This window comes from Pleurodeles waltl, chromosome 12 (assembly GCF_031143425.1).
Source record: "Pleurodeles waltl isolate 20211129_DDA chromosome 12, aPleWal1.hap1.20221129, whole genome shotgun sequence".
Lineage (NCBI taxonomy): Eukaryota > Metazoa > Chordata > Amphibia > Caudata > Salamandridae > Pleurodeles > Pleurodeles waltl.
The window spans coordinates 513,773,172-513,786,264 of NC_090451.1; the positions used below are offsets into that span (position 1 = coordinate 513,773,172).

The 13,093-nt window shown below is 47.3% G+C and overlaps 1 protein-coding gene across 7 annotated transcripts in view; it reads left to right on the forward strand.

The window, feature by feature from the left end:
* Positions 1-13,093, forward strand: part of KATNB1 (katanin regulatory subunit B1) — a 434,067-nt gene that overhangs the window by 165,269 nt on the left and 255,705 nt on the right. For all 7 annotated transcript variants that reach the window (XM_069217361.1, XM_069217365.1, XM_069217360.1 and 4 more), the window contains one exon: positions 1,671-1,801. In XM_069217361.1, coding sequence (XP_069073462.1) covers positions 1,671-1,801 — 131 coding nt within the window. The remainder of the gene's footprint in view (positions 1-1,670; positions 1,802-13,093) is intronic.

Consider the following 13,093-nt stretch of genomic DNA (forward strand, 5'->3'; position numbering starts at 1 on the left):
CCTTTCTCATAAGACAATTTTAGTCTCTTCAGTCTACCTTTCTTTCGCTTTCCAACCTATACCTTTTTAACAAGCTATTAATCTAGTTCTTTAAATAATGTTTTCCGAAATAGACTCTATGATCTCTATAACAGATATAAACATCTCAGTATAACCATTTTTGCCTGTGCCACACTCCTGTCACTGATACTTTTATCATAAATACAAAATGCAGTTGAGCTCCTCAGTGCCTCTGTGATCCTCTCCATATTGCAGCGGATCACATTGGGCAACTCTTAAAATTTGTATGCACACAGATCTGAAGTGGTCTTTCCGCCCTTTACCGCCATGTTTCGCGGTGCAAATAGTGTGTGTGCATTCCAGTTATAGTGTAATCTTCAGCCTGCACCAAAGTCATCTATCTCTTTTAGTAGATTTGGCATTAAGCACTCTTGGTCTTCATGATATATACAATTATTTTCTGGTCTAGAGACATGTGTGCTTCCCTCACTTTGGGTACCACCTTTGCAGCCAAGAGCTCTAAGCCAGTTAAAACTAGTGGTGAGTAAAATTCTTTGAGAGGTGCGCCTCTGTAACATCCAACTCTCCAGAAATGGTTCACCTGCCTGTACGTGTTTCCACAGTATAAAATAGGCTGTTTGATAAAGGTTCACCAGTCTATTCCTGTTTCCACAGTTTAAAGTAAGCTGATCGAGTTCATGAAGATCTATCCAAATTTACAAATGTTGCAGTATTGCCATCTGATTTATTGAATGCTTTTTCGATATATAGCAGCACAACAATATAGTCTCCCTTCTCTCATTTGAGCAGATGCATAACATAGATTAGCCTTCTCTAGTTCACTGTGGGGAATAAATCCACTAGACCTCACAGGGAAATGTTCACTATCAGTTGGTGCAGCCAGTAATGGTATTTTTTTCCATTGCCGGGACACGTTTCTGCTTGATTTTGCTGTTTGAGCAGGAAGCAGCAGGTGCTTTTAGGGATGTTTAAAATGCTGCTTGTATTTCATCTAGTCAGTCCCACTCCAAAGCTTGCAGGTGCATCCCAAGGCTTGCCAGTGCTCTGGATTCGGGGGGTACACTACTATATCGAAGAAACTCCAGTGCTGGCTGTACCCACCGATGGGGAACACTTTCCTGTTGTAAGTAACTTAAAATATCACAAACTGCATTTTTCAGAATGCAATAGGGATCGTTTGCAGGTGTTTGTTCCACCCCCCCCCTCTTTATGTCAAAAACGTTGTCCACCTCTTCCCCAGCTCTGCCTATCTTGCTGCCATTAGTCCATGCTTGTTAGAATGAAAGTTTGGGTTAATGGGTTTTATCCCTGTTACTCTTAGAAGTGGGATTTATTGATCACTTGTGTGGTACAAGATTGCAGCTGAACAATTTGCTAATTTGTCTGCACATTTCAGATACATGCTGTGGTCTGCTTTTAAGGCAGGCACACGTACTGTTACTGGTAGAACCCTGGGAGATCAACTGTAATACTGATCATTCATTGTAAGAAGAAATGTTTTCTTCTGAATTTAAATATGTATGGCTTTCTAAACACCTGTTTTCAGACCTTCCTTTTAAGCCCCATGTCTGAGCATTATTGCTGTAAAGCCATGCACTTCTCTGACATTTCAATCATTTTTTAGCTTTACGTTTTGGGTCTTTTGGCAGATTCAAGCAGAACTCTGACAATGAGCGCCGCAGCCCCAGCAGTGAGGATGACCGGGATGAGAAGGAATCCATGACTGAAATTCAGAATCCCGAAGACTACAATGAGATCTTCCAACCCAAAACTGCTATCTGTAAGTTACCATATCATCTTTTAGCTCATGATGCAACATCCTCAACATCGACCACTCACATATTCGCCATGCCTTCCTAGGTCTATGCCAGGGTACATTATTATTTTATTTTCCAGCAAATAGAACCCTGTATATGATACCATACCACTGTGTCAGCTATTCCTGTTATAAGCCCCTTCATTCATTTCCCTGGTGAGTGGTAGTAATGGACCGCGTTTGACCGGACAGCCTAACATTTTAAGAGCATAAAGCTTCAGCTTACAAGCCTATGTGATTGACTCTCCCTTTCACGTCTCAGTCTTTTTGTTTTTCTCTGCTGCAAAACAGACATGATTACCTTTGTTTAAAAAATAATTGTTTCTGTCAAAGGTGATAGTGAAATCCCAGCCCGACCGTGAGATTTTTCAAACCTTAAAAGAAAATGTCTACCTTCAAACCAGTGTTATGGGATTTTTATCTTTCCGATGGATAATTCTACCTGCAGATCCCTCACATGTTGAATTATCCCAGGCATTGGACTGGATCTGAAACACTTCAAAGCTCTTGATGTTGCTAGTGGGTGCTGGCTCTGTGGTGGTGCCTGGTGAGGCCACCAGAGCTGTACATCAACCATCCCGGCCCAACAACATCCATTGCCATTCTTCTGTGCCTTCTACATGGATCTGGAGCTTAATCATTTAAAGAGTGTCACACCTTAGCCCTCTAAATAACTCATAATCCCTAAATTACACTGCTATTATGTCTCCCCCCCCAAGCAATCAGGCTTTAAACCCTGTAAGCATTGCAAAGGACATGTCTATCATTGACCCTCACTCTGCTCATTGTTCCTGAGGTCAGACCATGACTAAAAGTCATGTGAGTCTTGCCTCAGTATGTACCCCAAGGCAATTACAGAGAGGGACTCAAACCTTTTCATATTGCAGGCCCTGTGAAGGAGGCAGCACTCCTGGGCCTGCTTTAGAACATCATCTTCACACTCGTCAAGCAGAAAGAAAAAACATAAGAAACAGAAGAAATGCAGAGCTTCTTCTAGAGGTAAGTCTGCAGTTTGAGCCAGCCCAGCCTGAGTGGCCTGAGGTGCCTTTGCCACCTTATCCAGACTTCCCATTCCCAGGGTGGCATCCTGCTGCATTTCTTAATGTCACATTCAACATTTTCTGTAGTTTGGCAACCCCGTCTCCTGTGCCTTTGATCCCTAGGTGTCTGTACGGCATGCTCATGTTCATGCCATCGTTCGGAGCCACCCCTTCGGCTCCGGCCAGGCCCCTCTCTTAAAGTGGTCTAAAGGTATGAGTTGCCACACTCATGATGATGCCGCCGATGGCGCACTCCCAAGCAGACGATGCCACCCTCCCTTTTTGGTCCCCTCCAGCTCCACTCCCGGCTCCTACAGGGTGAGAGCCAATGCGCCCCATGGACGAGCTTGTTCTAAAGAGGGATTCAGTGAAAATCGATGGAGTAGAGATATTGCCATGCTATCCATGATCTTTTTTTAGCCTGATTCTGATCCCCTATATCAGGGGTCTTCAAATGGGGGAGCGCAACCCCCTCCAGGCAGGGGTTTGGGGGGGGGGCTCAAATGATCACAAGGAGGTGCCAGGCTTTGGCCAAGAGAAACATTATGCTGATGACAGGGCTTTGTTTTAAACTGGAAAAAATGAGCAGCAGTAAGGCACACTGTAATGGGTCATGGCTAACATATGTTTCGTCATATATATATCCAAGATAGGAGTAGGTATCAAAAGGGAAGGGACTCCAAATAATCTTCAAAACCTCCCACCCCCTACTTATAATAACCACACTGTGGATACTGTTACTCCTTAATAAGGCCTGACCAGAAAAGTGTGTTTGGCATCATGTATTTGATTGTATTTTTAAAACAGTGACAGAACTTAACTGCAATGTTTAAAGAAGTCTAGACATATTTAAACATTGCCACTGTAATATAATAATATTTGGTGAAAAGTTTGGAGGGAGGCTTGGGGATTTTTTTTTCCACTTTGGGCGCAGCACTAAAAAGTTTGAAAACCACTGCCCTAGATCCGTATGTGGCTTGAATGGGTTTGGATCAGTGTCCTTTTGACCCATCTGTTGATTTTTCTGGCCTTACTTCAACCAGCGGTCTTGATACCTCACAGGAAATAGAAATCAAGATCCCTTCAGGTCTTTCTCCTCCTGAGGATACTTCATTCTTCTACAAAGGTGATGGTGATGAATGTTCTAAAGTTACCCCTGCCTCAATTGAAATAAAAACATATGTGCCTACTGAACTTCTTCAGCCTGCTGGCCCATCTTCTGAATGGCTGCTTCCTTAAAATAAGGCCTTACTGGACCCAATGCTTTTGGCATGGGAGAAGACCACTGCTGCTCCAGGTTAATAGATTGGTGGCAAGATGCTATCACTGTCATGGGGACCCCCGATTCTTGTCCACCCATCCTTCTCCCAAGAGCTTGGTAATTCAATCTTCCTGTACTTTGGGACAGATCTTGGGAACTTTCCCATCTACTCCATCGGACAGAGAGTCAAAATGTCTGAAGGCTTGATGCAAGAATTTACCGGCAGCAATATGGTGCTGAAATCTTTGAATGCCAGATACATGCATTCCCTATGGGATGTCACCCAGCTGGTTATCCGTCGTATCCCTGACGACCTCAAAGCCCATTTCTCAGACGTCATTAAGGATGGATAGAATGCTTCACAGCATATGAGCATATCAGGCCTTGATGCTGCCACCTAGATAGCAGAGCCCATGGGCCCCTCTGTTACTGTGCATCTTCATGCTTTGCTTCACAAGTTTGGGTTTTCTTAGAATGAGCTGACCAATCTCAAGCACATCCCCTTTGACAGCGGAGGTTTGCTTGGATACCAGGCCAATTCAGTCTTGGTGGGATTCATGGCCAGCAGGGCTACTGCTAAGTCTCTAGGTCTTTAAGAACAACAGCCGTAGAGAGATTGTAGGCTGCTTTGCCACATTTGGAGCTTTCAGAGAAGCTCCAGCTTTAGTCCACAGCAATTCGCTCAGTCGCAACAGCATCAACAATCCCCTGTCAAACAATAAAGGGGCAAAGGTAAAGTAAGAATCGGTGTCCTAACATTCAGTTATCCTCTCCTCCTTTACCTCTGTCTCTCCTGCACCACGAGGGGGAGCAGCTCTAATTTGCTCTTAACAAAGCACCAGGAGTCTGTAGAGGGCCAGGTGTCCTCCTTTCAATGAGCTGGAAGTCTATCACTTCAGTCTATCAATGGGTCCTACATATAGTGGAAAGAGGGTATGCCCTGCCATTCTTATAGACTTCACCATCCATCCCTCCTCAGCCTTCTTCTCTTTCTGAAGATCACCTCTCCCATCTTGCAGCAGGAGATGGCAACCCTGAAAGGGCAGTAAAGTTGGTGCCAGAACAAGAAACTGGGCAGTGATTTCTATTTGTGATACTTCCTGGTTCACAAGAAAGATGGCAGTTAACCTTCCATCCTAGACCTTAGGATCCAGAACTTTTTATTCAAAAAGGAAAAGTTCAAGATGGTGACCCTGGCTCAGGTCGTGTTGGTGTTGGAAGCTGGGGACTGGTTGGTTTCTCTCGATTTGAAGGGCACGTACTTTCATGCTCCTGCGGTTTGGGATAGGTGTCACCTATTACTAGTTCCCAATTTGGGGTACTTCCATTCGAATTGAGGTCAGGTCCTTTGGTCTCCACCAAGGTGATGATAGTTTGCATCACATTTCAGACAGTTGGGGACCATAGCTTTTCTGTACCTGACAACTGGCTGATCAAATTGGAGTCACGAGTGATATTGATGTACCACCTGCACTTGAAGGCAGCACTGCTGTTCTACTAGGGCATTTTGATCAACCGGACCAAATCTAACCTGAAGTCCTGAAAATCTCTTCTGTTCATATGGGTAACTCTGGATACTACTGTACTCCTCACCTTTCCTCCTCCTCAGAAGATCGGAGACATCCAGATGATGAGTCCACCCTTTCAAGAAGGCACAAGAGTTCCGGTTCCAGAGATGGCTGGTGAACTTTGAAAGTGGAGGGGTGTAAATACCTGACCTGACTTCCTTCAGTTTCTCTCCGCTTTTTTTTTTTAATGGTGTGAAAATAAACCTATTTACAAGTCCTTTTTTGCATGCATTTGGTTACATTAATGAAATATTAAAACCTTTTTGTGGTGTCCTGACCAGCATTAGCTTCCCCAGAAGAGTTGTGACTCACATTTTTCAAGAAAACCTTGAAAGAACAGTGTATTTTTAAACGTAATATCTTTGAAAAGTTGGGTAAAGATTCATATGTGTTACAGGCTGCTTAAAAGCTGTGTTTATGCAAGGTAACTTTGCCTATCAAAGGTTATACGAATCACGGGCCTTACACACCAGAGACAACAAAAATGTATAGGCTCAGGGAAGAAGGCTATTATTCAAATCATCACAGGTCCAGAGAGATTACATATGGTCAGAGATCAGACAGCAGTTGTGGTAATATTCACCCTTCATCAATTTATATGAGAAATTGTCTCTACGGATATTATGAAATAGCCATGGCAGTGCCCTCTGATACAAATGATCTAAAATCGGATCCCCTGAAATGTGAGGACTCTGATAGCATCTAACGTAACCAGGTTTTACAGTGAACAATTAAACCACTTCTGATGACTTAGATTTTGCTTAGGTGAGTTTGTGCAAGAACTTAGCTGCAGAGACTGGGCTGCATCCTGGAGGTCACATGTTTGAGTCCCAGCTGCATCTCTCAGCCTCTTGGTCTTGAGTAAGATAACATGAGCATTGAGTTATATAATTCTATCATTAGCTGATGAGGGGGCAGAGAGAGCTCTGTTTCAGCAGAAGAAAGGGTTGGGAGTGAGAGACTGTGCAGCTGGTCCAAGACCTTCCTTGGCAAAAAGTAGCACATGGGGCTGACTATGAACCTATACCCATGGCAATTAACAAGTCACCTCTCTGTCCACAAGCTCTTCTATTGATGGGAATGCCTACACATGCAATAGACAAGTCAGCCTGCCAAATGAGTAACCGGGAGACCAAGGGTGGATAACGGCAACACATTTGGTGTCACTGAAACATAACACAGAGGCCAAGAAGTATGGAAGAATGCACTGTGGCACAGTTTGATTTACACTATGCTGATTAGGTAACTCAGTGGGTTGAGTCCCTCCTGCAAATATTTTTATGCCATGCATATCACTTTTTTTTAAAATTCTGGCAAGGAAGGCTCACCATTGTGTTAATCCATACAATGGATGGCTTTGCTGTAGGAAAAATATTTCATAGTAAGGGACAAAATGTTGTGCGCATGCTGCATACTTCATCACAGATGCAGGACTTAAGGATTCCATGAAAATTACATACAGGAACCTGTTACACATTAGTTCTTGTGGTCAAGTGTTTAAAGCACTGTATAATTTTAACAGAGCAAAGGACTTTGTTGTGTAAGGTATACAAAAATGTGGTAATTTTTTTAGAAAATCCATTGTCTATCATCACTGCTGGATAGTCATTAGCAGTTATTGATATCTATGCACACCCTCAGCAAACACTCCTTTGTTTATCATCCATCTTTTGCCTATGTAGGTTGAATACTCTCTAGAAACACATATTTATAGAGGAAATATTTTCTTGCTTTTCTTGAAGTGTCAGACCATAGTTACAAATAATGAAAGCATACTCGTCACTCACTGGCTAACAGATCTATCAAAAGCCACTCACCATAACATGTCAACAAGCTCCAAGACGTCGATGTACGACGTGTTCCTCTCAACGTCGAACCTTCACGATATCTGGTGTCCCTCGACCTTCCATGCCGTGCCGACCTCAACAGAGAGGAACTTCTCGATGTCGGTGGTTCATGACGCCTTGACAGCATGTAAACTCTTGACGTCAATGGGTGTCAAGACGCTGAGCAGTGTTGCTTCCTCGCCGTCAAACTTGTTCTCGACAGCAAATATGTTGGCGCTGTTGCTTGCCTCGACGTCAATGTACTCTACATCGACCTGGACCTGTGTCGTCTCTGGCCAGAACTGCGCTTCTGGAACGTTCCGTGTCCACTGGCTGATGAAGGGAAAGCCCTGGTGGAAGACTGACCTTCCCCGCACTCCAAGGTCCTACCGGTAGGCTGCTTTCTTCTTCCGCTGTCCTCTCTGGCCTGGAGACGAATTGTCTCTCTATCACGCAGAGTGCGCCTGGAGATGTTTTTACATATGTCACAGGCATCAGGTACATGTGAAGACAGAAGGCAGATAATACACACCTCGTGTGGGTCTGTTTTGGCCTTTTTCCTGCCACAGCGAGGACACTTGTCAAAAAGTGGACATTTGGATGGAAAAATACCTTTAAATTCTGTCCGAATTTTACAAAAAATGACAGAAAGTAGTCAGGCAAGATGAAAAATATCAAGTGAAAACGTAATCAAAAGTATCTGACAAGAAATTCTTGTGAAAAAAACCTCAAAACTGTTGAAGCTCAATGCTTCAGGGTCCTCTCAGCGTGAGCCGGAAAAAAGAACTGAGGTAACTGCCTCCTGCTGAGCATGATGGGATATGGGAGGACCACCTGCTCTTAAAGGCACAGCTTTACTTCTTAGGCTGCATAATGGCAGCCTATGGGCTACATTGCCCTGCACTCCTTCATCCTTATGTAATATTACAAAAAGGCTTGTGAAATATTTTTTTCTGTGAATTCTTCAAACTTCATGCATTTGAATGCATATCTGCCTTACAGGACCTTTTTCAACCAAACAGGATGAAGAATTTTGGCCTTTGTAGCCGCTCCTTTAGGCTGCATAACAACATTCTTTAGTGACGTTTAAGAAGACATTTTCAGGAAAGTGCTCTGCGGTGCCCCGCAGGCGAGTGGAAGTATTCATTGCTTATGACTATCATTGAAATACCTCTACGAGAGAACTGAAGTTACAGATAAGAAACTATTCCTTTCTTTTTGGGTACACCTTCAAGGGATCTGATTAAGAGCCTGTAAGAAAGTGAATTATTATGTGGTGTGGTTGTGAGACCTCAACATGTAATAATGTCACAATCTTTGTCAGGTCCAGATAGTTTTCTTTATCTGATAGAGACTTCTAGTTGCAGATTCCTTACCTTAGAATTCGAGCAATACCCTTGCGCGTCGGTAGGTGGCGTCGGTTGACTCCGTAGGCGTCTTGGCGCCGTGATAAGGTCGGGAGTAGTACTTGGACGCCGCCCTCGCACAGTGACGTCAGTTCTTTTCTTTCCGTGCCACGCGCTGATCCGTAGAAGAGCTACTCTAGGTTATTTTTTGGCCGAATTCGACCATTTTGTCGATGTTTTTTTTTTTTTTTTTTTTTTTTGTGTGCGACTTTGGTGCGTCGAGATGTCCCCGAGGACCAGATAAAGCCTTGTGAGGACTGCCATAGAACGATGTCGGTGACGGATCCTCATTGCGTTTGTCTGTGGTGCCTCGAGCACGACCACAACCCAAAGTGGTACTCAGAGTGTCAGGCCATGCACCCGAAGGCTTTGAGGGAGCGGTCCCTAAAGCTAATGGCGGCCCGGCACTCAACTCCGCATCGGTCCTGGTCTCGCTCGAGAGGAAGGTCTTGAGATCGGTCGCGGAGTCATCACCACTCGTCGTCTTTGAAATCCTCGGGTCAAAGTAAGAAGAAGAAGAAGTTGAAGACGTCCCATCGCCCTCCGACTTTGCCCGTCGCTCGGGACGAGCGTCCACGCACTAGGCCTCCGTCCTCGGAGCCTACGTATGGGTTGACTCCGCGCTTCCCCGAGTTTCCCGGAGCCAGAGCGATCCCCGCCCAAATGAAAGAGTTTTACGAGGCCATGCGCCTCATGTTTGGGCGGGCCGACCCCGATACGGCGCCTTCGGGCCCAAGGGGTTCGGCTGCGGGGCCTTTGGGTTCTGCACCGGTGGCTTTGGTCCCGGCCACCGAGGTCAACTCTGGATCCGTGTGCGGATCCGCGCCGATCGCACCTTCAAGATCTTCCCCGGCGTTGGGTCGATTATCGACGCTCACAACGTCAGTAGTGCCCACTATTGACGTCGACCCAATTCTTATCCCCGTACGAATGTGGGGAGGACTTGTAGGGTCCCTGGACCCTTATGAATACCAGGATGACCCTTCTATGGACTGGGCACAGGATTTGGGCGAAGCCAGTGGTCTGCATACTTCTCCTGACGCTGGTATGCTGTCTCCTCCTACCGTGGCTACGGCGGAGGGAGCAACTTACGGTATGGTGGTCAGTAGGGCAGCCGAGGTCCTCGGCCTTGAGCTTACCTACTGTAGAAGTCAGGTCTAATCTCCTGACGGAGGTGCTTCAGACTGCGGCTTCTACTTCAGAACTCTTTTTACCATTCAATGAGGCCCTTACCGATGTCCTTTTGGGTACATGGTCCAGACCCAACACAGGGGCTCCTGTGAACAGGACTATCACTCACCGCCATTGGCCCGCTTCGAACTACCCAAAATTCCTGTCCCAACACCCCACGCCTGAGAGTCTTGTTATCCAGGCTTCCTCTTCTTCAGGCGCGTTCCCTTCCACACCCCCGGATAGGGAATCCAAAAGACTGGAACAGTTTGGCAAGAAGTTGTTTTCTTCCTACAGTCTAGTGCTGATGTCTGTGAACACTGCATGCCTTTTGGGCCGTTATAACCACTCCCTGTGGGATACGGTTGTGCAAGTCCTGCCGCAGATACCAAAGGAGGCCTGTGTTATCATCTCCCAAGCAGTGAACGATGGGAGAGACGCGGCGAAGTTCACAATCCGTTGTGGGCTGGATACGACCGACTCTCGGGGCAGATCAGTTGCAACAACAGTGGCCTTTGCCAGGCCTGGTTACGCACTTCTGGTTTCTCGGGGGATGTCCAACAGTCACTCATGGACATGCCCTTTGATAGCACTTGTCTCTTCGGAGACCAAGCGGACTCGGCCTTGGAGAGATTCAAGGATTCCCGGGCTACGACTCGGTCCCTTGGTCTTTCCTCGGCCACTCGCCCACCACAGTCCGCTTTTCGTCCGTTTCGTGGACACAGAAGGGGCGCCCTGTCGCATCCTCCACCTAGCCACTGTGCCGTGCACGCTGGCCAGCCTATGCGTGGCCGAGGTTGCAGAATCCCACGTGGCCTTGGGACAGGGAACCAGAGGTCTGTCCAGTCCACCTCTGCCCCCGCTGCAGCCTCCAAACCCTCCTAGTCCGTCCCCTCACTCCCGCCCAGTTGGTGGCAGGATCCGCCATCACCTGCCCCACTGGGAACATAACACCACAGACGGGTGGGTTTTGCAGATCATTCCGAAGGGCCACTCCCTCCCTTTCGAATCTGCTCCACCACACATGCCACCATCCTACCATCATCTTCCGGAGGATCATTTGGCGCTTCTCCCCCAGGAAGTCGCAGCTCTCTTGGCCAAGGGAGCTATAGAAAAGGTCCCTGTGCCAGAAGTAGGTCGTGGTTGTTATTCCCGCTACTTTCTGATACCAAAGAAGGACAAGGGCTTATGTCCTATCCTAGACCTTCAGGACCTGAGCTACTTCCTCAAGAAGAAGAAATTCAAAATGCTCACCCTGGCTCAGGTTCTGTCTGCTCTAGACCCAGGAGACTGGATGGTAGCGTTGGACTTGCAGGACGCTTATTTCCACATCCCCATCCTGCCGTGCTCCCCTTCGACCTTACCAGCGCCCCTCGGGTGTTCACAAAAGTGATGGCGGTGGTTGCAGCTCATCTGTGGAGGTTAGGGGTCTCAGTCTTCCCCTATCTCGACGACTGGCTGTTGAAGGCGAACTCACCCCAGACAGTCGCCTCCCACCTTCAGACTACGGCGAACCTCCTGCACACGCTGGGGTTCACTATAAACGTGTCGAAGTCACACTTGACTCCCTCTCAGATGCTCCCTTTCATCAGAGCAGTTCTGGACACAGTGCAGTTTCGGGCTTATCCTCCCGAAAAGTGAGTCCAAGACATTCAGGCTATGATTCCAATCTTTCAGCCTCAGTCTTCGGTTTCGGTGAGACTGACTCTGAGGCTGCTGGGCCTCATGGCCTCCTGCATCTTGGTAGTGACACATGCCAGATGGCATATGCGGGCTCTGCAGTGGGACCTGAAGTTCCAGTGGGCGCAGCATCAGGGGAATCTCTCCGACATGGTCCAGATCACGGAGGGGACTGCGAAAGACCTGCAGTGGTGGCTTTCGATTCCGAATTGGGTCCTCGGCAGATCCCTCTCCCTTCCCCAACCAGATCTCTCTATAGTGACAGATGTGTCACTTCTGGCTTGGGGCGGCCACATGGGAGAGGCGGAGATCAGAGGCCTCTGGTCTCCGGCGGAATCAGGGCTCCATATAAATCTGGTGGAGCTCCAGGCGATCAGGCTTGCGTTGAAAGCATTCCTTCCCTCTCTCAAAGGAAAAGTGGTGCAGGTGTTCACAGACAATTCTACCGCCATGTGATACTCCAACAAACAGGGCGGAGTAGGGTCTTGGACCCTTTGTCAGGAGGCACTACGCCTCTGGACATGGCTGGAACATCAGGGCATTACCTTTATGGTTCAACATCTGGCGGGTTCCTTCAATGCCAGGGCAGACAAACTCCGCTGTCGATGCACAACCAATCACGAATGGCGTCTCCATCCGGAGGTGGCACAAGGTCTCTTTCAGCAGTGGGGAGAGCCTTGGTTAGATCTGTTCACCTCCACAGAGAACGCGCATTGTCAGCTGTTTTGCACATTGGAGTTTCCAAGGCGGCACCCACTCGGAGACGCTTTTCGTCTCGAGTGGAATGCAGGCCTCCTTTACGCCTTACCGCCTTTCCCTCTTCTTCCCAGAGTTCTCAAGAAAATCAAGAACGACCGGGCCCAAGTCATCTTGGTGGCTCCGGACTGGACTCGAAGAGTATGGTATCCAGAGCTATTGAGCATGTCCATCGATCCTCCACTCAGACTGCCTCTTTGGGCGGATCTTCTGTTGCAGCAACAGGGGACGGTTCTGCTCCCGAACCTGTCCAACCTCCCCACCTTCATGCGTGAAGATTGAGCAGCAACAGTTGACGGCTTTTGCCCTTCCCCCAGAAGTCTGCAATGTTATCTTGGCAGCCAGGCGTCCATCGACTAAAACTGTATACGGCTGCCGTTGGAATAAATTTGTGGCATGGTGTACCAACAAATCTGTTGAACCCCTTTCTGCCCCTCTGTCAGAGGTTCTTCTGTTAATTCTTTCTTTGGCCCAGCAGGGCTCTGCTTTGGGCACCCTCAAAGGGTAGTTATCTGCCATTTCCGCCTTAGGCTACCTGATCAGCCCTCA